This window comes from Falco biarmicus, chromosome 6, assembly GCF_023638135.1.
Source record: "Falco biarmicus isolate bFalBia1 chromosome 6, bFalBia1.pri, whole genome shotgun sequence".
NCBI lineage: Eukaryota > Metazoa > Chordata > Aves > Falconiformes > Falconidae > Falco > Falco biarmicus.
Window position 1 is genome coordinate 39,114,011 of NC_079293.1, and position 25,558 is coordinate 39,139,568.

A 25,558-nucleotide genomic window follows, 5' to 3' on the forward strand; every position below is an offset into this window, starting at 1 on the left:
GCAGCAGGTTACTCTGCCCTTATCACTCATGCTCCTCTCCCGCCCTGCCCCACGTTGCTGCCTGCTGTCACTGCAGACAAGCAGCAGGCCGGGCACACCTTGCCATCACTGGGTCCTTTTCCCTTGGCTGCCAGCCTTGTTCCCCCTGCAAACCATCCTGGCCAGAGCTGTGGTGCTCCTCCGAGGGCTGGTCACACGGCAGAGCCACGTGCCAGGGCGCAGGACCAGCCGCAGAGGCCATGCGGGCTCAGCATCTGCGCAGCACAGGACAGGGCTTATGCGGAGCGACCATGCTGGAGCAGAGTGGGTGATGGCTGCGGTGCTACTGGGAACGAGCAGGCGAGGCAGCCAAGACACAGGGGAGCGTGGTGGCCCCCACCATACCCCTGCTCCCAGGGGCAGAGGTTGACAACACAGAGCCATACTGGAAACCTCCACGTTAATATGTGCGTTACGGTTACCCGCAGAAGGCGGCCTTTACAGCTATTCCCACTTCTTTCCAGCCCACCCACGTGTAACTGGAAAAACACCTGGCTTCTCGCTGGCGGCCTGCGGGACGCAGCAGACGTCCCTCACTCGAGGCACGCCCAGGCCGTTCGCACCGGTGCGCTGCCGCCCGCTGGGTGACCCCCCCGCCCGGCCCACCCGCACCGCGCCCACGGCCCACCCGGGGCGGCAGGGGGCCCGGCCGGCCGCTCCAGGGCACCGGTGCTCCGGGGGAGGCGGCCCCGGACACGCCAGGGCCGCGGGTCACGGCGCGGCACCGCCCCGCCCCCGCGCACGGCGCTGTTTAACGCGCAGCTCGCACTGCCGGGCTCTTGCACAGCACGTTTCCGTGCGCACCGAAATAAGCCTGTTCCGCCCGCACCGGTGAAGCCGGGACACGCGGGGAAGGCCGCCCTTCCTCCTCCTCAGTGCCTCCGGCCAGGCGCAAACCGGCGCCCATCTCACCGCTGCCGGGGCTGCCGGGGGGGCTGCCGGGGCTGCCGGGGCGGCGGCCGGTAGCGCCGTCGGGGCCGCCCGTGGGGCCGCCCCCCGCCCAAGCGCGCAGGCGCGGAGCCGCGGCACCGCCCAACCGCCGCCAGGGGGCGAAGTTCGCAGCCGCGCGTCACTTCCGGTTGCGGCCGGGACCCGGCAGGGGCGTGCGGTGCGGTCCGGTGCCGTCCCGTCCCCTCCGGCGCGGCGCGGCCCGGCCCTGCCCGAGGGGCGGCATGGAGAAGCTGCGGCGGGTGCTGACCGGGCAGGACGACGAAGAGCAGGGACTGACTGCGCAGGTACCGCCCGGCGAGGGGCCGTTCCTCTTCCCGCTCCCCGCAGCGGGCCGAGCGTCGCCAGCGCCGTGACGGGGCCTCGCCGAAGCCGCCCGGGCCCGCACCGGTGTCCGCGGCCTCCGGCGCTACCGCGTTTCCCGCACTTCCCCCCGCGGCCCTTGCGGGCACCGGGCCGGGCCCGGTAGCGGGAGCCTTGGCGAGCTGGCGGTGTACGGAGGAGCTCCCTGCGGCGGGGGTTTCAGGGCCTTTGGGTTTATTTCCCACGTCCCGCTTCGGGATAACGGGGCCTCCTCGTCTTGTGCACACTATTCCTCCTGCATGGCCTTGGTACTTGATGATCAGTTAAACAAGAGCGTTTCTTTCTAAATTGCTTCTCCATTCCTTTATGCCCTTGAATTTGCAAAAGCAGAGGTCTTCCTCTAGGTAAAGATCATTTTGTGTGTATTATGCTGAAGTTCCTTTTTCACCCCGTACTCGTCTAGTACAACTTAATTTTTCCATTTCTTCCCCACAGTCTTTCTCATAGTCAGTTTCAGGGTTTGGTTTGGTTTTTTGCTGTGTTTGGACACCATACACTTCTGAGACCGAACTTCGAGATTGAAACAAAGCTGAGCAGGCTTATAAAGAGCCATTTATACCGTCACGTCCTTTTTAATTGATGTGACTGCAGGTCAGAGTGTGTGTCCATCCGTGTCCGTCGTTTCCCCCCCCCTCCCCCCAATCATGGAATATCCTGATGTGCTACATGCTGCTGGAGCATGGTGGAGGAAGCTGGAACACAGGGCAGCCCTGATGTGAGCTGCAGCTAATAAACCTTGGGGAACTAGCATAACCTCACTATTGTTGGTTTCTACGGCGTAACGCTAGTTCTAGCAGCTTGCTGCTGACATGCTTCAGTTGTCTTTGTGCTGAGTTGCTGCTGGTCTTCAAGGTTTATGAACTTGGCCTCTTTGCCCCAACAAAACAGCTGAATCGCAGTCCCGCCTGACTGACTGTGGAAGCAGCGTGGCCTCTGTGTCTTTCCACACCAGAACTGGCTGCCAGCGTTTGAGAGGGATGCTTCACCTTCGGATTTTATTTTAGATATGCTTACATCTCTGTTCATCTTAGTTCAGTTGCAAGAGAATGAATTAATCTGCTGTCCCCAGGCACATCTTACATGAGACACATGATAGTGACATAGTCTTCTCCTTTGCTTGACACAGTGATTTTTGTTTTAAGTCAGTGATCAATAGGTACATGCCTGAGTATTTAATACTTTTCTGTTTGAGGTGTATATCCTAGGGTGGAGAGAACTGAGCTAAGAATTTGGTGTTTGTTAAATGCCAGTAACCAAAGTATATATGATTTGACTGTTGAGTGTAATGATGACGTTATAGCTGGAGAAGACTTAATGCAGCAAAAATCTGCCCATATTTAAAGCCTATCCAGTACATGATAGAAGAAAATATGTCTTCGGTGTACAGCAGAGGAACTTCGTGCTGAGATGAATCAGAAAGATCATCTTTAAAGTAAATAGACACCCACCAAAGAAAAACTCCAGTGTTTAGGTCAGGCAGTGTCTCTGCTGCAAGTATTCTCAAAGTAGCAATGTATTTCTAGACCACTGGAAATCAAGCCTCTTTTTAGTGAGGAAATTAATATGTGAGATTCACTAAAGTCACAGCTTTACAGCTGAATGGCGTCGACTATTTTTAAAGTCTGTTTAACAGAGCAATAAAATACGTGCACCCATACAGAGAAGGATACTTTTTAAGAGATAAGGTTGTGAAAGAAAATAATAAGGTTATGCATTTTGGGTATAAAAATCAACTATTTCACGTGACCTTTCCGGAACAGTGTCATGTGTTTGGTTAAAAACAGTGGCCCTCTCTTCGGAATAGCTGATAGTTTTGTAATAGCCATCATATGGTTCATATTCACAGATATCTGTATTCTTGTCCTTTGTGATTTTTTGCAGAACTGTTGCCACAAAGTCAGTAGTAATTGCTGTTAAGTAAAGTAGAAGTATATAGTGAGACAACTGTGTTGGTAGATAATTCAGTGAAGCCTTTCTGTACTTTCTAAACTCCTCAGGTGACCAGCTGTTGTTTTCAGCTGCAATTAGATCAATTATTCTTAAATATATATAAAAAAAAGGAATTAAAGGAATTCATTACTGAAATGTATCAGTGTGATGCTGTTGTCAGGGCAGCGTTGTGCTATTTAGTTTTATCAACACCAAGACCAATATAAAATCAGTCCGTTGTTTGATCGGCTTATTTTCTGGCTGTAGTTTCATGACAATTTGTTGATTGATAACTGCTTAAAGCATTCAACAAGATTTAAGCAAGGAGGAATAGACCACATATTTATGATTCTTACATTTTACTCTAAAGTGTTGATACAAATACATATAAGGAAGCCTGCTAAGGAAAGATGAAAATATGTCTCTACAGATATTTTTTTAAATATTGCTTAGGAACTCAGTTCTGCAAATGTATTCAACATTTTTTTGAGATTGAGTTTTCTCAGTTACTTTCGTATTCTTAAATTTACTGTCAGTAAAAATGTAATTGTTAACTTCTGGAACATTTCTTAAAACCTGTAAAAGAAAGTGTTTCTATTTTTTTGTTTTCCCACATGGAAAACTTTTATAGGGTCATTAATATATGGGGGGAGCCTAGGTGGATGTTCAAAACCACAAGAAATGTTTTTGATCAAAGGCAGCTGTGCAGATTATAGTTTGTATGATTTGGTGTGTGTTCATAGCAAGCCATTCAGTAAAAACACCAGTTGCTTGCAACTTGTGAAATTAGACTGTTGCAAGACTCCATGTTTCAGGAAGTCTGCCTTGTAGATTGCAGTTTGCACTTAGGGTTTCCTCTTGATTTCTGGATGTCTTGATCATTTCTTTGATGTAATATTTACTTGAAATATCCTGGGAATAAAAATCTTTGCTTCTTGCCCAGAGACTTGGCATTACAGTTTTGCTGTAGAAAACTATGAATTTCTATTAGTTGCTTTCGGGGGGTTTATATTGCTTAGAAGCAAGCTCATAAGCAGTATTGCAAGAAGTGTATGGTTTAGAGGAACTCCCTTGCTACCGCTACGGCACAGTTCTCTGTATCAGCCTTCCACCAGATGTGGAATTTGCATGGCACTTTTTTCAGTCTCCTGAGAAGCAATTACCATAGAGTATAACGCCGACTCCTTTTATCTGAACTCTAGGATTAGCTGTACAGCTTTTGTCAAGGCAACAAACAAAATTCCTAATCACCCTTACGTTGCTTCCTGCTTTTGTTGCATAAGACAGCTTAGACATACTAACTTTTTCTTAGGGTTTTGGTTCATAGTCTCTGAATGTAGGTATAAGAAATTAAGCTGTTACTTCAGGGGGTCTCTGCTCCTTTTACAGAAATTGCAGCTCCTGCAGCACACATGGCAAAATAGGCAGGGGGTGTGTCAGGTCCTCAACTTTTAACAGATTGTAGCCTGGCATTTTAGCACAAGCTGAAGTCTGTGGTTTAAGTAGTTGAACTATGTACCTGTTACTAAACTTTTGCAGCAAGGTGCTTCACTACAGGTGTGAAACAGACATCTCGGAGAGGTAGCCAGTTCCATTGCTTCCGTGAAACTTAAAGAGTATTAGGTCCCAGGGAATAAGAAAATGCGTTACCAGATCTCCAGTTTCAGGATTTTAAACACTGTATTAACAAGGTCCAGCTTGATAACATAAATGGTGATGACATCAGGAATGGTTGAAGGATTAGCCTTCATTTTAATGCCAATTAATTTATTTAGTTTTATTATTACAGAGAATGCTGTGTTGTGGTGCTCTGGCAGCCCTTGTGCCACAGCTTATCTTCTTGCAGTTCATGTGGATGTATTGGCAATCTTAAGTTTTTAAGAATTAAGTCCATGAAATGTATTAAACTAGTTTTAAAATCACACTTTAAATCTCGTAGCGTTTTTTGCTCCAAACCTTTGTGTGGTTCACTCATTTATGGTGTTGGTATTTTTTTCCACCTAATAACTGTTAGGGATTTAAATGAAGATAAAGCTAACTTCAAATTTATATGAAAAAAAAACCCACATTTCCTGGTAGTTGTTTTAGGAACACCATCAGATATTAATACTAGAAGTAGAATAGCAGTAAGTAGCAGCCATGTGCCTAATATATCTGAAGAAATTATTTACCTTCATCCTTTCCCTGTTTTCTAGGCAATCTGAAATGTGTGCACTGCATGTACTGATAGTATTGGCCCATCCACACTTAATTTCTGTGCAGGGGTGGAAAGGATTTTTACTCTTGTTTTTCTTTCCCTTTTTTTGTTGTGCGTTTTTCTTTCCCTTTTTTTGTTGTGCGTTTTTCTTTCCCTTTTTTTGTTGTGCGTTTTTCTTTCCCTTTTTTTGTTGTGCGTTTTTCTTTCCCTTTTTTTGTTGTGCGTTTTTCTTTCCCTTTTTTTGTTGTGCGTTTTTCTTTCCCTTTTTTTGTTGTGCGTTTTTCTTTCCCTTTTTTTGTTGTGCGTTTTTCTTTCCCTTTTTTTGTTGTGCGTTTTTCTTTCCCTTTTTTTGTTGTGCGTTTTTCTTTCCCTTTTTTTGTTGTGCGTTTTTCTTTCCCTTTTTTTGTTGTGCGTTTTTCTTTCCCTTTTTTTGTTGTGCGTTTTTCTTTTTTTTCTTTTTTTTTTTTTGTGTGTATGTGTGGTTAGTTGCAGGAATAGGTGTAACTAAAAGCATGACTCAAATAGCTATCTTAAGTTATGCCCTACCAGTTCTTCCTGCATCTTACATGTGAATGCATTCAGGAATATGACTATCAACGGTATCTTTCAGTTGCTGTTTTTGTCTTTCTTTAATGCATACATAAGGATAAAAATTTGGACCCAACAAGGTAAGCTGCATCTTCTGCCCTTTGGGAAGTTCTGCCTTAACTGTTAAACACAGAGACAGGGAAAGAGAATTCAGAACAGTGTTGTATCCCAGCTCTCAGTCTGCTGGGAGAGTATGCAAGTGTAAAAGATTATTTTACATACCCTGATCCCCCTTCTTAAGTAAACATTCAAAGTATTTAATTTGATTAAATAAGATTAGTAATTTCTTTATAAGTAGGCCAAGCTATTCCGTGTTCATGTACATTCAGATGCTGATTCATCACAGCACATAAATATGTGCTTGTTTGTGGCCCTTTTTTGTCAAACTAGGTATAGATTCTTCATTTGTACAGATGTGAAATCATTCTAAGCAGTAACCAAATTTCATTCATTCACTTACCACTGCCTGAAAGAGAAATTTTTCAAGAGATTAGGAGAAACATCAAACAAATTGACTGGGGAAGCCCTAACTTGTACATTTGGTTAATAATACTTGATTAAAAATATGTGTAGACTAGGTAACAAGAGGACAAGTTTGCTTGTGTCATCTGAGCAAATAGACAAGTTAGCTTTTTATGGTCATCTTACATAACTGTAGCAACACTTCACTTGATAGACCAATTTAGAATAGAAAGTATATTTTAATTTTAGTCACCCAGAGTAAGCTGAAATATGGTGTTCTTAAAGCATGGGTGGAGAAGATGAGCTGAGCATATCTAAGAAAACACTTCTGCTGAAAGGAGCTGTTCTTCTGCCAGCTTTGTGGCCCTGGCTCGTAGGTCAGCCCCCCCACTTTTCTGACATCTTGCCGAGCTGGTTTGGCTCATTAGTCTAGCATGGGACTAAGTCATCAGAATAGAAGAAACACTAGTTCTCGCTTCTGGGAGCTGTCAGCTAGCTCAGCTCATTAAGGGGTCTTACAGGTTCTGGAGTCATACTTGGAGAAGCAGGAAGTAAAATGATCCCTTTGGTCAAGCTGGCTGTCTGATGAGACCTGCCTGCACTTTCGCCCTGTAAGGAACAGTAGTTGAAGTGGGATCATAATGCTTGCAGTGGATACTTGTATTAATATGTACCATGGGTTCTGTCTAGTAACAGAAAAAGGTAGTCATGTCTATAGGAACATGCAGTGCTGCACAAATAGATTCATCTGCAAATTACTAGAAGGTCCATTCGTTCTTCTGCTTTGGTACAATTGCGTTTATTTTCAGTCATAACTGTACAGTAAAAAGAAAGTCTCTTTCCAAGTGGAGCAGTATTGCTTCAGTGCCAGGATGTACCTTCACAAGTTTTGTCTTTTTTCGTTTGTTTGTTTTGGAAATATGTTTCCAGTTTGCTAATACAATTTCTTAAACTGAAATAATTAATATGCAAGCAACTGTTAAGCAAGGTAAAATAACTTTCTCACTAAAAAAATATTTTGTTTGAAATGAAGGACTTCAATAGCAAAGAAAAATATCCTTAGATTGTTTAAAACTGGGTTTGTAATCCCCCCCTTTTTTTTTTTCCCCTCTTCTGTTAAGGTCCTCGATGCCTCTACACTCAGCTTTGGTACTCGAATCAGGTGGTTTGCCATATGTTTCGTTGCTGGTGTTGTATGTTCTATTCTTGTAAGTAAAGTTCGGGTTTGTTTTTTCCCCAGTACTATATTACTGTTCTACAGTTGAATCTTGTTCATATTCATACTTTTTATAGGATTCTGTGTTTGCTTTATCCTGTATCCTAAATTTTGTATCCATAAACTTAACTGGACTTCAAGCTTATAATTAGCATGTAGGGGCTGTTCTGTAAATTATGATTTTGACCATCTTTCTTCTGTTCACAGCAGAGAACATTTTTATTGTAGCCTATTAACATTTCTTACTAAAAGGTTTGAACACTGACAAAATATGCTCTGTTTTTAATTTAGATTTGTGACTGGTATACTAGGAAAGAGCTTGCGCTGCTCTTCAGTGTGTACCCGTCTTCTTTTTATTCTCTGCAATAAAAGGGGAAGAGGAGGGGGAGACTTGAAAGCTTTTTAAATGCTGAAGAAACCACAGGTGTAACCAACCTGTCATTCTCACAAATCAACAGGTGATGACTGTGGTAGCATGTTGACAATTGAAAAACCTGCTGCACTCCTATTGATCTTACAGTCAGCAGATCATCTGTTCATTCTTGAACTTGAGGTGTTGGCAGGAGGCTCAAATCTGTAGTTAAAAGTTGAGATCTGTTGATTGATTGGGTCTATCAAAATCTGACACAGGTAACTTGCAGTACAAGGCAGTTCTTCATCTGTATGGAAGGTCCAGGAAACAGGTGGAATAACATTGGGGAAGTATTCAGACTGATGGTTTTGGTTTTTCTTTCTTTTTTTTCTTTTTTTTCAGTATGGAGTAGAGTGTTGGTTTTTCACGGAGCGTGACTTTTGATGTAAACTAGTCAGCAGCCTTTGGCCAATGTGTGTTGGTAACATTTGCATTTTTTGTGGATACTGTCAGGCTGATCATCTTGCCTCCTAATGCATTCTGGTAGTAGGATGGAGAAACTTGTCCTGTGTGTATTAGTTTCTGGTTTTGCCGTTATTTAAATGACTACTGCTGCTCTTCCATTTACCATGAAAAGTTTTTTAAACCAAGGAGACATGTAATGACAGAAAGAAGCAGCTGTGGAGAGCAGCCTGTAGATTGAGGCTCTCACTTCAAGATTGCCAGTCACTGGATTGTCCTGCAGGTGGAAGCTTCTGATTCTTTCTCAAAACTTGTGATTTGCTAGAGTCCCCGAGTCCTACCTATGAGACGGGTCTTACCCATGAGGAGTCTTATTTAAGCGGTAATCAGCTCAGTAAAGGCACTGGGGAGTGGTATTACTCATATTGGTATCTATGGCAAGTACAGTGACAAACTCTGGCCACATGCTTGCGTTGGAGAGGGGGCAGGTTCTTGGGAGGGAGCTCAAGACTGGTTGGAATCACCCTTTTTTAGGGTTGCTTAAGCATTATTTGGTTGACTTCTTCCACCCCTCCATATTTTTTTGCAGGTAATAATTAACCAGTATAATCACAAATTTTAGTACATGCCATGTCTGAGCTTTAACACCTATTATCCTTTGTGTGCAGGTGTGTGTGATGTATAGTGGGGCATTGTAACGCAACCGGAAGTGTCCTAAGTAGAATAGAAACAGTACAAAGAAACGTTATAAGCAATATAAATAAACATTGCTTAGTTGTAAAAACATTGTGAAATATAGTAAACCAATATATTACTTTGCCTGTAGGTGGCAATAGAAGTATGCTGAATTGACTGCTGCAAAACAGTCTACTGGTATATGTTAGAATGATGCTTTTCATAGTCTGAAAGTATATTTATAGGCTATAAAATCTAAGTAAATTGAATTAACTGATTACAAACATACCGATAAACTATCTTTTATAGGGAGCATCGCTATGGTTCCTGAAGGGGATCAAACTTTGTGCAGTGTTTTACACCCTGGGAAATATTGCTGCATTAGCCAGGTACGATTTCTTAATTATTGTTAATAGAAAAATACCCTCTTTTTCATCTGCATTCCCATTTGCTTGTACTCTCAAATGATGTCTGTTTGTGCTGTATAAACATTGTTTTCATATTGAAATGCTAATAACATAAAATTGTGTTTGTCTTAAAGTTTTAAGTTTATCATAATTGGTGAATATCAATTATTCACTTGTCATTGCCCCATTGTGATGCCTTACATGATTGTTTTGTGGAGACACCACAACTGCTATCTGAAGTATGAATAACAAATTGCTGGCTGAATGTTTTGTACTTTTTACAGCTAAGTCCTTCTGCCAGGTACAGAGGTACCTCAGTTTCAGGGGCAAACTGGTAGTCTGCCCACTGTGTGGATGCTTTGTTACTGGAAGGAGCTTTTTTGCTTTTAACAGAGAGAACGTTCCGTTTGTGGGAAAACTCTTTGAAAAAGGAGGGGTTCAGGAAATCCTCCTTTTGACTGTAAGGCCAGGCAGAATCTAAATATCGTTCACAGTGTATTTTTAAACTCTATGATTCTCTGTTCCCCATAATAATTAGTCTTAAAAGATTTGCAGCAGGGACCTCCTAGGATCAAAAAACTTCTTTCGCTGTTTGAAAGACGTGTAAGAATTTGATGTCAATAAAGTATTTTCAGTTTTTGTTTGTCCTCCTCTTACTGTCCCATCGTATCTGAAGCATGGTCATGGGACTTAAAACCCATGGAGTCTGCTCTTGACTTTCATGGGCTCTGTGACCTTAGTTGAGTCACTTAACTCTTGAGTCAAAGCATTCTTGATCTGTTAAAATTCAGGTGAGTACTGTTAACATTTGAGAAATGTGATGGTGTATTGCTTTTCCTCAACAATTTTGTCAGGGGACAAAAATGTTTATACTGGAGTTGAGTCTCATTTGTGTAACTATTCCATCTCATACTAAAAAAAGACAAAAAGTTAATATTGGAGGTAGACAAAATTGACTGTTTCCCTTTCTTTCCCTTACCTTACTCTTTAATCTTTGTTGGTGGTTTTTTTATTTGTTTTGGTTTTGGCTTGTTTTATGTGTGGTTTTTTTACCTAGTATTTTGTATGTGTTATCACTGCTTCAAATCAAATTAGCATTTTAGAAACTTCATGCTAATCAAGCCTAACTGTCAGTGAACTAAGAGGAAAGGTTTTACAGACTGGTATTTCTTTTAGGAGAATGCTGAAAAACTTTAGTCTGGACTCCAACTAAAGTTAGAAGCAAAAAAGGGCCCCCTTCCCCTTCAGTAGTCCTTTTAGATATGAACAACAGGCAACTATGTGCTAAGAACTGTAGGAAATGACAATAAAGTTCCAAAACTGACAAGGAGATTTAAACTTTTTCAGGTTTGTTTGCAAATCTGTATTTAAAACAAATGCAGTTAACACTCTTATGAAGTAGTCCTATCTAGCCTGCTTCTACTATGATTTTCCAGCCACAAACACGAAAACAATTACACTTACTTGTTCCTTCTCTGGGATGATGAGTGTATCTCCTACAGAATATGTTGTCTATAAGGAGGATCCTGTGTAAGTGGAGGACCTCTAGATTTCTTCCAGCCTCCCTGCTCCCTATGGATTCTCTCACATCTCTTGAGAAACTCTTGTGATATCTGTCTTTCGATGCTAATCAGGCTGGCATCAATGTATTTTACTTTCTGTATTTTTTCTGCCTCTTTTATGTGGTGAACCTCCCTCGTTTTTACTACTAGCCAATATTTTTATCATCCCAATCCTTCCACTAGCTAATTTTTTATTGTAGCTTTTCAGTCTCTTTTTTTTTTTTGTGTCTTAATTTTATGGCCCAGCAGCCATGATTAAAAAATACTGAAAAAAAAGTTAGTTTGGGTTGCAGTGAATTTAAATATTTTTTTCTATTTAATTGAGAAAACATTTTTTTCCTATTAATATGGACTTCTGAGTTCTGTCTATGCAACTTAGAAAAAAAAAGTGAAGAGGATATATACACAGAGTTGCTGGTAGGACAACATCGGGCTGTGAAAGGTCATGGCTTCAGTTTACTGCTTGGGCTGTGGATTCCCATATTTCTTCCATCTTAGAAGATGTGTGCTTCACCAGGCTTATGACTGGTTTTGGAAAGGGAGCTTACCAAACTCCTTCCTGCCACTGGTTGTTTCATTTAATATAAATATTACCTAGAAAAGGAGCTAGACTAGATTTCCTTTCTGTAGTAAAGCATTCGGACCACCACAAAGTTACAGACATTCTTGCTCCCTTACTAAGTTTTTCTGTTTTTCTATAAAGCAGAATGGCTTCAGTGACAGGGAGGGACTCATCTCAGAATATTTGAAGCCAGATAATTACTCCTACGATTGTGAATTTTTAGTTCGTATCGCATTTCTTTGCATGAACCGGTACAGTATAGTGTTGCTGATGGTTCTAATTCTCCCTTGAAGTTAACTACAGAGTAGAAGAAAGGAGGATTTAAAACAAACTACTGAACTTTTTCCTTTTTTTTTTTTTTTTCTTTCTTTCTTTCTTTCTTTCTTTCTTTCTTAGTTTGGGCAAAGAGTTAGAGCTTCCCTGTAATACTGATTGTAGCTACTTGTGTGCTGCTTGGGTAAGAAGTTTATTGTTAAACTGAAATTTTCTACAGAAGTTTGGTCTTTGTATTCTTTGCATTCTTTTGGCAAGTCAGTTTGTAGAACAGTCTCAATGTGAAATTCAATAGACTTCAACTTGACAACCCTCTGCTATAAGTGGTAAGGAAAGAATTCCCTGACCAGGAGTGATTCAATATGTGTAAGCTGTTTCCAGGATTAAATTAGTGGAGTATTTCACCTTTCATTCTAGCAGCTCTCTGTTGCTACACACTGAAATGCCTTTTTTTAAAGGCTTTGTAGTCATCTGACTGTTGGAAAACTGGTTAATGACCTATTGTCTTTTACAAAGGTTTATTTGAAAGTGATTTACCACTTGTTTTGTTTTTTCCCTCCTATTAGTACATGTTTCCTGATGGGGCCAGTGAAGCAACTGAAAGCCATGTTTGAGCCAAAAAGATTAATAGCTACAATTTTGGTGTTGGTAAATATACTATCTTTACTTCCTTTTGCTAAAAAGTTTTCCTTTAGCCTCAAGGCTAAATTTGAGACTTTACTAAAGGGAGGTTATTTCTCAGTCTACCTCTTCTTTGTACTGAGTAACAATAGTCAAGTTGATTAGCTTTGTGTATCATAAAGTTTATCTAACTCCCTTCTATGAGCCTGTGGTTTTGTTGCTTATGATATTTTTAATTAATCATTTGGTGTAAAATGTTCTTTACTAAATATTAATATTAGATTAATTTATTTTCTAAACCATTTCTTCAAGGCTAGAGAGACACCGTTCAGCTGCTGTGGGAAGTCGGTGGTTACCAAGTCTAGCTTGACAGTTGTTTGTTGCCTGCAGCTCTGTCTGTGTAGCTTAATGGTTTAGCACTTTCAAAGCAATGGAGAAAATTAATTTCTCTCCCCAATGTCTGGGAAGCTTCAGCTTCATGTTTCTCCATTCTGAGGTCCTTGGCTCCTTTTACTTTGATGACGATCACTTCTTCCAGGAACATGGGAAAACCAGCCTTGTCCCAAATCTCAGAATTCCTATCCCAAAACTCTGTATTAGGTAGTTAAAAACAAGTTTCTACACTTGCTTGCTTTGGTTTTGTACTTATTTTCTCTCTTGCTCCTCCTGATTTTTCAACTCTTATTTTGAAATGTAGCTGGCTGTCCTATACTCCCTGTCACACAACTTTCTTTTCTAGTTGATTACAGCTGATGTGGACAAGAAACCCTTCGTGAATTCTTTTTGGGTGGCTGTCTCTCTCTCACACACCCACATGGGGGGGGGGGGGAAAGTTATAATCTCACTAGAGAAGCTCACGTTTGCCCACACCTTCTGGAGAAGTGCCTGGATCCTTGCTTGGACTCCGAGCTTTGTTAAAGAGGTGACATTTTGCCATCTCTTCCAAGTCATACTAAGTCCTAGGGAAGTTATGTTTCCTAGGTCTGCCCTAAAAATACCCCAAGAATATCTCCAGTCCTCCAGAGTCTGTGTTTGCTGAGCATGAATTCTCCAATACCTCACAGCTGTGGCCTTTTTCTGGTGAAGCTGAGGGCCTGAGCCAGGCGGTAAAACAGCCAGCACAAAAATTATTTGCTCTGATGATCCTATCATCCACTGTGCTCAGACAGGTTGACAAAGAAAACTTGCTTTGAAGGCTATAGATACAAGACTTGTCAGGGAATGGGAAGAGAACAGAGTAGGGAAAACATCACAGACCTACCTAGCTGTTCAGAGAAGCTACCAACACTGTTAGGAAAAGACAGAGTGAAAGGTTTCATCTAATAAGGAACAGGAACGTTGGATGAGAGCTAAGATCATTAGGATAGAAAAATTCAGTAATACGGGGAAGAACTGGAAAACTACAGGTTAGAAAAATTGGGATGTGTTTGTTTTCATCCTCATCTTAACACAAAGCTAGAATTGTAGGCAACTTGGGAGTCACAAATGTTTGAAAAATTTCAAGAGTGTGTTATTTTTATCTCTTTCCATGAAAAGCAAACTTTTTTTTCCAGTGAAAATTAGAGTTTCATTCTGTTTTCTGCTATGTGTAATGACAAATGGGGAGAGCCAGGTGAGATTCAGTGGAAGAGTTCAAATGATGGTTAAGTTTGCACAAATGGTGTGGTTAATTTGGCACAGTAAACCATATCACTGTAATGTTCTATCAGAGGTATTTAAGTAGCTTGAATAAAGCCTCATGTGAGGTCTTGCACTGTCTATGAAGCAGCTGCTCCCTAGTGGGCTCTTCATTACTGGCAGAAGGTGAAAAAACACTGGCAGAAGCAGAGCCTGTGTTTGCCAAATACTCTAATTGTGAACGAGTGTTTTTAATAATGGATTGTTCGTAGTGATGCGTGTACCTTTCTTGTCAGAGGTTGATGTTATGAATACTAGATCCAAAATGATACAGTGTACTGAAATAATAGAATAGCAGTTCCCAGGCTATTTGATTGCTTTCAATCAGCCTTTATCACCAAAGCCCACCTCTTAATAGACCCAACACATAAGGCTACACAGACCTGGTTATACTCCTCCTTGTTCCTGAAATTGGTTCCTGCCTCTTTCTTCTAAGACTTGGCCCAGCCCTTCTGGCCATGGAGCACATCATACTGTGCTTTCAAAAACACAACTTTACATGGATTTCAGCATATAGTCATTGTGTGACAGCCTTTGGCTCTACTTTTTTCATGAGTCAATTCTGAAAATGCTGATTACCCATTGAAAACATGAAAACAGTTATTGTATTTGCTTTGTTGTGTATTTGAGTATTCATTTTTTTTTGTGTGTATGTGTGTCTGTCCTTTCATCTTCCCCCAGCTTTTCCTAGTATTGACTCTGTGTGCTGTATTCTGGGTGAGTGAGAATACTTTGTTCCTCTAAAGAGCAATCTAGCTTGGTTAGTTTGTTAATTGCATTACAGCTTTAAACATACAGTTCAGTTCTAGAGGAAAGATGAGCTTGTGTGTGGTATTCGTGTTTTCAACTGCAGTTGAGTTTAGGTGGCGTGATGAGCCTTCTGGCTACAAGGCAAATGTATTCTCGTCTACAGCACATGCAGGTGGAAGGTACAAAATCTAGAGCATCAGGTTCAGTCTGCAGAATAAGAACTAAGAAAAGCGAGTTAAAATGTACTTAGTGATTTGTAATTATACAAATTTTACATTTGTCAGAGAATATCAGAGAGCATGTAGTGGTTGTTAGAAACCATGGGTTTCTAATATTAAACTGATTAAGGCAAAGGAAGAGAGACAGAAAAAGTAGTGTCAGGAATCTTGATTGACAAACTGGCTGTATGTTCTATAGGAGTAAACGTGTAGCTGAAGTGAACTGACATATTTGCAGAAGTACAGCATCATGAATGAAAGTGAAAGCAATAGCATTGATGCTGTTAAGCATTTTCAAAGCTGCAGAAGGTTTTCATAGCATGATGCTAATGGAGTGACAAAAATAAATGGAGAGTTCTTGGAGCAGAAAGGACTAGCAAATTAAGACAAGGAAATCTGGGCATTGTCAGTTAACTAAATTTTTGAACACGCTGTTGCAATTGTTTATGGTATAGACTGGTGCAAAACTAACTAACTTGCAATATTTATTTTTACTTAGTGGAACAAAAAAGGTTTGGCACTGCTATTCTGCATATTGCAGATGTTGGCAATGACCTGGTAAGATTCTTAAAATTCATTTTAATTTCTTCTCCCTGCCCCTACCTCTGTGATTATATATATAGCTTTATAATGTGCTTTGCATAATGTAATTTTGCCCAAATGCTAGCCTCAATCTGTTTTTCAAAGTTAGGTTGTGTAACTTCAGCAAAATCTATATGCAATCATCTTGCAAAAATGGTAATTTTAAATATATTCTGTGATGTGTGAACTTATTTGAAACATTCTGAAAGGAATATAGATGCAAAAAAATTCTCATGCCTTTTCTCTGTTGTGAAAGTAACTGTATATCCATATGCCCTTCTTCTGATTATCTCCCTCTTTTTTTGGGTTCTAACTAAATTTTCATTTTTGAAGTGGAGGAAACTATGTAACATTTCTATGGTGTGTGTCCTGCCTAAGAATATTGAGCAGCACTGGGTAAAGAGCGGGTGCATGTGAAAGGGTAGATCTAGTGTGCAGCGGGTACTGTGATGACCATCCAGGTGCGCTCAAGGGCTGGGCCTGGGAAGGTGCAGGCACACTGGGTGAATGCTTGCAAACCTGTCCTAAGTTTTGGAAGTTACTGCTTTTTCTATGGAGATTCGTTGTCCTTGTCCCAAGTGAATTACTTGGTGCTAGTAGACGACCCCAGGTAACTACAGTTCCTGTTTGAACTTGCCCTGAATACACAGTGTCTCTACTGAACTTGGGTCTGAGGACAAATAACCATTTGTTGAGGATAGGGCCTGTTGGGCCTTGTGCTGGGCCCAGGTAAGTGCTTGGTGCCAGATAGAGGGAAGACTGCTAACTCAGTGTTCTACATGTTTACAGCAGACAGCTTCACATCTATTAGGTGGTCAGTCTGGGCATGAGAACAAAGCATGGCCTGGAGTCACGTGAGAAGCAAGTTTCAGAGGATAATAGAATTATCAGCTGAGTGTCATGATTGTAGTGTACTATTCATACTACAGCATATATCTATAGAGTTACATAAATAATATGATTAATGTCTATTTCTGTAGTAATGTATATTTTTAAACTGGAAAAAGTTGTAGCTGTCATATTGAAGACTACAGTTTTCCCAGAAAAATCCATTCCTTTTGAGTCTCGTGATAGTAAATCAGTCTTTAAGTTTATGTGCAGTAGAAGTTACAAATGATATAAAAACCCAAGAAAAAGTGGAAAATCCTTGGTGGTACAGTAAGTTCTTGCCCAAATATGTCATCTTTTCTTGGGTAAGCATTACATTGAGTAGGTAATCTTGTTTAAAAGTTTTGTTACAACAGGTTGCTTTTATTAATGCTTGACTAAAGTGAAATAATTGAGCACGTGAACACTCAGTCAAACATACTTTTTTCCTTTTTTTTCCAGGTATAGTCTGTCATATATTCCTTTTGCAAGGTGAGTCTGCATAGTAACTTCCATCTTAACAACAGTCAGTTATCTTTATGCTAGGGAGGGGAAAAAAAGACTGTAAATGTAGTATGTGAAAAATATAACCTCTTCCGTTTACTTTTGCTTTTTTTAGAAAATGATATAGCTGAGCTCAAAGTAATGCTTAATATAAGCTTCAAATACAAGTGCATAGTAGTTCTTTGTTAAATTTCATTCTAGTTTTCATCACTGAAAATAGAGGTGGTTTTGTTTTTTTTTTTCAATTCTCCAGTGATTTAAAAAGATTGATGCAATAGTGACTTTTTCAGTACTAAAATTAAAGATAACTTATGGATCTGAGGTCTTAGATAAAAGCAAACAAACAAGCATAGCTTCAGCTGCTAAGTCTACTTCTGAATTTCTCCATTTTTAGGAGAGGCAAAGGCAATGCTTCATGCTAATTTTCATTTTGGCAAGCTTCTCTTTCTCTTTTCAATCTTGTGTGTACAAAAAGGCAACAGAAGCTAGCCAAACACATTATGAAACCACATGCAAGTTAACAAATGGAAGAATCTATTTTTTCTGTAGTGTTTCATGTAAAATGCATTTGGTCTTTCAGCAGTGTGGTTTTGTAAAAAATAAAGTGCTTCCATGTTTATATATTACTTAATGAGTTTTTCTGTAGTGGAAGTGGGGGAAAAATACAAAGTATTGTCTGGCCCTTTCATCTGGTATCTCCCTGTAGTGTTTCTGTCTTTGCCAAAAAATTTGTACTGTCGATTTATTTTTTTTTTTAAGCTTCAGATTTGATCTAGGGATGAGTAAGCCACATAATTTTTTTGTTGTTGTTTTAAGATAGTAGTTGATAATTACAATGGATTAAATACTGTGAACTGAACTCAGGCTTCAAATTGTCATCTCTACTATTTCTGACATCTCAAGCTAACCCAGTCAAAAGTAGTATTCTTGAGTTCTTACAATTCCTGTGGGCTTGTGACAGTCTCAGTAGGGTCATTCCTTCCTTACCCTCCTTGTCTTTTAAATGTTCTGCTCTGCCCAGAAAACAAGTTGAGCTACTAGTCACTGGTATTTTCTTCCCTACCAACACTACTTCAAGTTCTGGACACAAAACCACTGTTATATGCACCACTTTAATTTATTTGGTTTTACTTGTCTACTAGATTTTGAGCCAAAGAATTTAATTTTACACAGGCTGCCTTTAAGAGTGCAGTGATTTCTTTACGGATTATTGAGTTACTTGCTTACGTGGAATGCTATCATAAATTTAATGTATAGGTTGCCTGCCTTCTGGAAACAGTGATCTAAACCACGTTAAGTGCCAGACAACAGTATTATATAGTTTATTTAAAGTATGCATTTATCTTGATTTTAACAAAATTATCATTACTTGATTTAACTCTGTTAAAGGTTTACTCTTAACAACAATTTACTTGTCTGTGGTTTTGTGGTTTTTTGTTTGTGTGGTCTTTTTATTGTGGCTCTCCTGCTGGCATGGCAGAAAAAACCCCCGACAACAAAGAACATACATACACTGACTTTAAGGAGTCATAGTATTTTTCTTCATTTTTCAAGTTGACTAACAAAAAAAATATGGATTCCACTCCTTAATAAGTTGTTACATCGTTTTAAATAATGAAAAATAAAGGAGATTGAAGTGAGTGATCTAAGCAGAATAGTGAGAAAACCATTTGTTTATTGTCAGTTAAAGAAACAGACCTCTTCAGATCTTTCAAACCTTAAGGTTTAAGCTGGCTGAGCCGGCTCTTCACCTTGCAGTCTTAGTACGGGCACTTCAGACTCTTCAGCCTGTGCTTTTTTTTCCCTGCAACACCATGGTGTAACTCCAGTGTGGCTTGGACTCAGAGCACCTGTGATTTGCTGATTGTCTGGATTTGGCGTGCTCCTCAGCCCTGCCCTTGCTGGCCAGCCTTTGCAAAATAAGGTTTTGACCTTTGTTAAGCCACCAAGTGTGCTGCAGAACAATTTTTAACACTGTCTGCATTTTAGCATGTGCTTGAATATAAACAGTGTTAAAGACTTAGCCAATATGGGCAGACCTGAGCTTCAGAGTGGGTTTGAGCCTTTGCTTTAGCTGGTGCTGTAGATGTAGTCAATGTAACAATGGCTGTTAAGGTCCTGCACTTGATAAACTATTGATTTTTATCTTTAGTTTATGTAATATTTTAAGTATGTAATGGTTGATATGTATATAAAGAAAATAACATTTTAATTGACTTTTTTTTCTTTTTAAAGGGATGCTGTGATTAAATGCTTCACATCCTGTCTAGGGTAAATTACAAACAGGATCCGCTGTATGCTTTAAAAGCCAAGTCTTATTCCTCTGTGAATCTTGCCCTGAAAACTGTACTTTTTCCACTCATGCAATACCCAGTAACAATTTAGTATGTTCCTTGCCTTTTGCATTTGGGGAATTAATTAAAATTTTTACTAGAAACTTTTTTTAAAAATAAACTGGTTAAACTGTTTGTGTTTATCCTGGAACTTTTAGACTTTTTTTTAACAAAAAAGTACATTTAAATACTTTGTGCAGAGTAGTCTTAAAACTACCTTGCATCCAGTAACACTTTATTCCCCAGTGTAGGCAAGCCACTAAGATCTGGGTAGTATGCATAAAGATTTCACTTACAGTTCTAAAATTTGCAATGTGCCATTTACATTTGTATGTTATTTGTTGTACGCTTTTCCAAAGACAGAGTTTTATAAACGTTGTAAAGATTTGGTAAGTTATAACTAACTGCTCCTTTAAAATGTCTATCCATGTGCCTTATGGAAAAATCCTAATGAGAGTGAGTATGTGAAAGGTCTGTTTAAAGCTTGTTGGATTTTATTAAAAATCTATATTTAAAACTTTTTTTTTACTTTCATACTTAAATACTTTTTACTAGAAGAACTTACGGCTAATGTATAAATGAGATTTGTGAAATAGATAAGTTTTAAAGGTGCCTAAACTATTTTTTCTTTACAAATTGGCTATAGAGGGCTAAAAAATTCAGCATTACACTTGAATAAATATGAAAATATAAAAAGTGGGATATATATATATGACTGTATCCTAATTTGGCAATTAGGTTTGCAGAAGTGATTTTAAAGCTTCTTTGTGTAGTATTTAGACAAACTGTTTATTCTGACTTAAACTGATAACAGATTGAAGTGAAATACTCTTAATACTTTGCCTAGCTTCAATAAGATGTCTCATTTCTGTTTTTTTGCAACTAAGAGCTATTCAGTTATTCAGGATCAAAGTGAAATCCTTGGTATTTGGTGGCTGATATATTACAGAAGGTTCTTTTTAGCACAGGATGGATGTGCTTGATTATGTGCTTTCTAAACCCCAATTGTTTTGGGTTTTATTTTTTCTTTCTGACAAGATTTGAAAAGATGCGAGCTGCAGTTTCAGGAAGGGGAAAAAGCCCCCTGCCTGTAAGTATTCAGGGTTGAGGCTAAAGAGACAAATTGCAGTACATTCCTGTATATCTCAGTGTATGTTGCACAAAATAGCAACATGTTTTGGGGAAGCTGTGTGAAGGATGATTGCGTGATTTTGCAGCTAAACTGCTGATCAGGCCACACCTTTTAACTGACTAGTAACAGTAAATGTTACAAGTGCCAGTGAGGCATCCTTCCTGCTGGTGATAGGGGACCAGGTAGTCCTGATTGCTGCAGCAGGGTCTTGGGCTTGTTAGTGCTGCGTGGTGTAATGACAGCCTTTCCAGCTCTGCCTGTCACAGCCCATGGATGCTGATGGACCCTTGAGTGAATTTTTAGTTCCTTTCGGTTTTCAGTTTGCATTAAAGATGAACTAGTATGTGTGTAGGTAGTGATGGATGTCATCCTGGAAATTACTATGCTGCTGCTGACCACAGCTGGCACTGGAGAGATCCCATTCCACTGGTCAGTGCTTCAGGACTGGGTGGTTGTTTGCTCTGGAGCTGGTTTTGCACATCAACCACCAGTTCTGGTACACAATCACCTTCACTGTGATCTTTAATTAGAATGGTAGTAGTTATTTAGGTTGGTTTGTTTTTTGTTGTTTTGTGGGTTTTTGTAATTTATGTGCTATGGTAAATAACAAAGCTAACACTCATCAGTTAACACTCAAGATCACCAGAACAGAATGGGTTCAAGAACTGAGGTCCAGAAGTTCCATGTACTGGTATGTTTTTGTATGCACTTTGGTCTGTTTATATCATGTGCAGTCTTCTTTTTCTGTCCTGAACATGTAAGGATAAACTTTCTTTATTTGCATACACCCTGTGTTCTTTTGTCAGTATTTGTGCACCTTCACATCTGCCTGTTTGTTGTCTATGAATGTTCCAAAAGTTCACAGCTGATGCATCCTCATTGTATGATACCCTTTTATGACAGTGTGAAACCACAGATGTGAAGATCTCTTATCCCTGTGGATCGCATACATCCTACCCATCTGTCACGGTCCACTCAGTGGACTCGTGATGGTTCATTAACTATGATCTCAAAGCGCAAAAATCAAGGTGACCACGCCAAGGGGTTATGCTTCAATTAAACAGCACAATTTTATTGTTTGCCCATAAAGCAGCATGCGATAGGTAGAAAGACAGAAAGTGAATAAAAGGTAAAGTAAAAAGAAAAGAGGATTATAGCTACCACCATGGGTCCAAGGCGTCCCTAGGGTCCCAGGTCCAGGCAGCATCCCACCGGTCCTTCCGATCGTTGTGATCCTTGGTGGGGAAGATCTCCAAAGTTCAGTTGCTAAAAAGTTGGCAACTTTTTATGCCAGGCAACACACCTTGCTCCTCCTCTGGTCTATGGACTCCCGCCAGTCTCCGCCTTCTCGAGCCAGGTTATCTTGCCCCAGAGGTGGGTAGCTTCAGACCAGGAGGCGTGTTCTTGTATTGTTTTCTGGTTCGGTGTTATGACCACAGTTGTGATCCATCTTCTGGACAGCTGTTATGTGGCCTTACTCAATCCCAGGTTGCAGGGAGCGGCATAGTACTCCTCGTACCGTGCAGTTCTCTTTCCCAGGGTCTTTGTGTCTTGGTGTCCATGAGGACCACATTCCATCTCCAGGTCTCTGTTGGCAATGTTGAGACAATATTGTTCTCTATAGACCGACTCTTACACCATCTGTTGATAAAATTCTGGTACCCTAATTAACATAGTACTTTGAAGTAGAATCTGTAGAAATTACAGGCGGTGGCTTTTTAGACTATATTTTGAAGAGGTAGTAATCTTGGATTCATAGGAATACGTGTTTACTTATTGCTACCCTATGAAACCTCCCCAAACCTCTATTAGTGTTTAGGTTACTTTTAAAAGGTAGGAGGCAACTGCCTTCCTCCTCAACAACAACAACAAAAAGAGAGAGAGAATAATAACAAAAACCCTGCAGAAGCGTTGAGCTTTGTTTCAGTCACAGGAGGAGCTAAGGCGAGGCAGAAGGGTCTCGGGACCAGGCTGGCTCTTGCCAAGCCGAGTTGCTCTTGTCCTCGAACTGACTTGTGCGTGTTGGGGCACGGCGGGGTGCCAGCCTGCCCCCGGTCCCGGCGCGCCTGGCGGCGCCCTGCCCCCTCCGCCCGCCCCTCCTCGTGGCGCTGCGACGGCCAGGCTGCTCAAAGTATCGCTGATGCTTTGACGGTGGCGGGAGGATGCCGCTTTAACGTGGCATTCAGAACCCGCCCCTTCACGCTGGGAGGCCTGAGGACTTTGAGAGGAACTGGGGAGGTGTCAGCCTGCCCCCGGGGCCGGGGCCCCCCGTTCCCTACCCTTCCTTCGCGGGAGGCGCCGCGGGACGGCCGGCGCCGGGGGGACACTTCATCCCCGCCCCGCGCCGGGGAAGGGTGTTGCCGGGGCGGGCGAAGGGCGGGACGGGGGCCGGCTTACCGAGGGGGAAAAGCAGCGGCCGTCGGCGCAGACGGAGCCCACGCCCCGCGCTGCCGCCGCCGGCCGGGGGCCGCTCGTCCGCCGCTCGCCATGGGGCTGCAGCCCCGGCGCGCCGCGGGGCCCTGCCCGCCCGCGGGGAGATGCGCCGCCCTGCCCGGAGCGCGCCCCGCCGCCCCCTGGGCCCGCGGCGAGGAGCCGGAGGGAGCGCCCGGCCGCACCGCCTCCCTGCCGCCCCTCCTGCCGGCCCCCGCCGCCCGGGCGCAGCCCAGGAAAGCGGCGGCGGCCCCCAAGAAGGCAGCGGCTCGGCCCGCGGAGGAGAAGGCGGCGCGGAAGGCGCGGGGGGCGCCCCCGGAGCGGGCGGGGCCCCTCTCCAGCTCCTGGCCCTGCTCCTCGCTGCAGCGCCGGCCGCCGGCCGAGCGGGGGTCGCGGCCGCCGGCCGCCCCGCCGCAGCCGCGGGGCCGCCCGGGGGCGCCGGGGGCCGCCAGCCGCTCCTGCGAGAGCCTCGGCGGGGCGGCGGGGGAGCCGGCGCTGCGCTTCTCGCTGAGCCTGCCCCCGGAGGCCATCCGGGTGCTGCAGCGCCGCAACCTGGAGCGGCAGCGGGGGCAGCCCGCCCCCTCCCCCGGCGGCAGAGCGGCCCCGGCGCGGCGCGGCGCCCGGGCGGGCGGCGGCGACCTGCGCGCTCTGCTGAAGATTTCGCTGCTCAACGACCGGCACCGCTACGACGACGAGGAGTACGAGGAGGAGGAGGCGGCGGCGGCGGGGGCCGCGGTGGACGAGGGGCTGGTACGGAAATGCACCGAGTGGCTGCGCGGCGTGGAGAGCGCGGCCGGGCGCGACCGCCCCGACAGGCTGGAGACGCTGCCGCACCTGGGCACCCTCTGAGCCCCACCGGGGCGGGGGGCGGGGGGGCCGGGGGAGCGGCCCGGCGGGGCCGCCTGGGCCTTTGTGACGCCGGCCGCGCCGGGGGAGACCCGGCGGGTGAAGGCGGAGCCGGTCCCCGGAGCGGATCCCCGGAGCGGCGGCGCCGCTGTGCGGCGAGGGACAAAGGAGCGGCGCCTGCCCCCGCCCGCCGGTGCCGGGGTGCTGGGAGGGAGCGGGGCCGGCTGTGGGCGTCCTGCTTCGCCGCCCGTCTTTTGTTTTTTTTAAGGCTTCCGAGTACTTTATAAGGTGTGCGTGATGCTTTTGTATATTTGTACATAAAAGTTCGTTTTTATTTATTTGAATAAATGACTCAACTTTTGTGTGGCAGCAGCCTCGGCGCCTCCGTCGCTCCGCCTTGGGCTGTCGCTGATCGGTCCGTGGCTGCCGGGGGGGGTGTGCGAGCCCCCTGGGTGCCCTCGGGATGAGGGGGCGGGGGGTCACCGCGCGCAGAGCCCCCGTTATACACCGTACCGCAGGGGGGGGCGGCTGGGCGGAGGAGGAGGGGCGGGGGGCTGCTGGTGTCACACCCCTGCTGGGCGGTCACGGAGACACATCCGACCTTTCGGGCTGCTGGCAGCGTACGGGGGTGGGGAGGGACAGCGGCAGCATCCTTTGTCAGCGTGTCCCCGGCCCCCCACCCCCGGGACCCGCCGCAGCCTCCCCCAGCCTCAGGCTGTGCCCGTAGCTGATGCTCCTCGGGGCTCTGTGTGCCTCGAGGGGCCAAGTGTGCAAAAATCCCGGCTGGAAAGGGCAAGGTGAACCTTAACAGGCTTACAGTTATCTCGGTCGCTTACTGCCGCTCTCGTATTGTTACCTGGCTTCTCAGAACAAAAGTCAGCCCTAGATACCTGCTACGGAATGGTAAATATTTTGAAAATGCATGTCAGTGTGTAGGGACATGTGAAGTTGAATTTATGTAGCAGAATAAAACACAGTTTGGTGCCACAAACTGGGAATTACACATGTCCTGTAGATAGGTATCAGTTGTTTAAACCAAATTATGCCGGTGTTGATCATTCCATTAAATCACAGGAGATAAGCCTTTCTATAGATTAGTTGCATAATGTAGTGATGTGCTACATTTTGTAAGTATTCCCTTTTGTTCCAGGTTTGTTCAAACATTCTTTCCATTTTTTTTTCTTCCTGAAACTGAAGGAATAACAGGGGAGATGTTTTGAGAAATTATTTATTAAATGCATTGATACAGCTATTGAAAATAATGAACCAATATAATACAGGTGTGAAATAGCTATACTCAAAGGCCAGAGAGAAAAGCATGGGGCAGGAGAACGTATGGAGAGTAATTGTGTTTCATTTAAGCGAATGTAGAGTAGGTTGTAGTGCTAGCTATGAAAGACAGGGATCTTCATATCATTGTAACTGAGTTTGCAAGTGGTTCTACCATATTCATCAATTTTCAGTAACATCTTCGAGAAAATCTGCCTTAACAATCGCAAATTTGCTGCCGAATTTAATTTATGCTGGATTGATGTCACACCAACTTTTTGTTATTATTGTTTT

At 43.0% G+C, this 25,558-nt stretch overlaps 1 protein-coding gene across 4 annotated transcripts; it reads left to right on the top strand.

Moving 5' to 3' along the window:
• The first annotated feature begins 1,099 nt into the window (after positions 1-1,099).
• LOC130151622 (vesicle transport protein SFT2A-like) lies at positions 1,100-24,364 on the top strand. Of its 4 annotated transcripts, XM_056344111.1 has the most exons (8): positions 1,103-1,274; positions 7,648-7,734; positions 9,541-9,620; positions 12,602-12,683; positions 15,015-15,050; positions 15,801-15,859; positions 17,213-17,242; positions 19,490-21,506. In XM_056344111.1, the coding sequence occupies exons 1-8, from the start codon at positions 1,212-1,214 to the stop codon at positions 19,527-19,529; spliced, it is 477 nt and encodes a 158-aa protein (XP_056200086.1). In that variant the 5' UTR covers positions 1,103-1,211; the 3' UTR covers positions 19,530-21,506. The 4 variants fall into 4 exon arrangements, with proteins under 4 accessions (XP_056200087.1, XP_056200086.1, XP_056200085.1 ...); XM_056344112.1 differs by lacking the exon at positions 7,648-7,734 and having other exon boundaries at positions 1,100-1,274; XM_056344110.1 differs by lacking the exons at positions 7,648-7,734; positions 12,602-12,683; positions 15,015-15,050; positions 15,801-15,859 and having other exon boundaries at positions 1,258-1,274; positions 19,490-24,364.
• Positions 24,365-25,558: the final 1,194 nt, after the last annotated feature.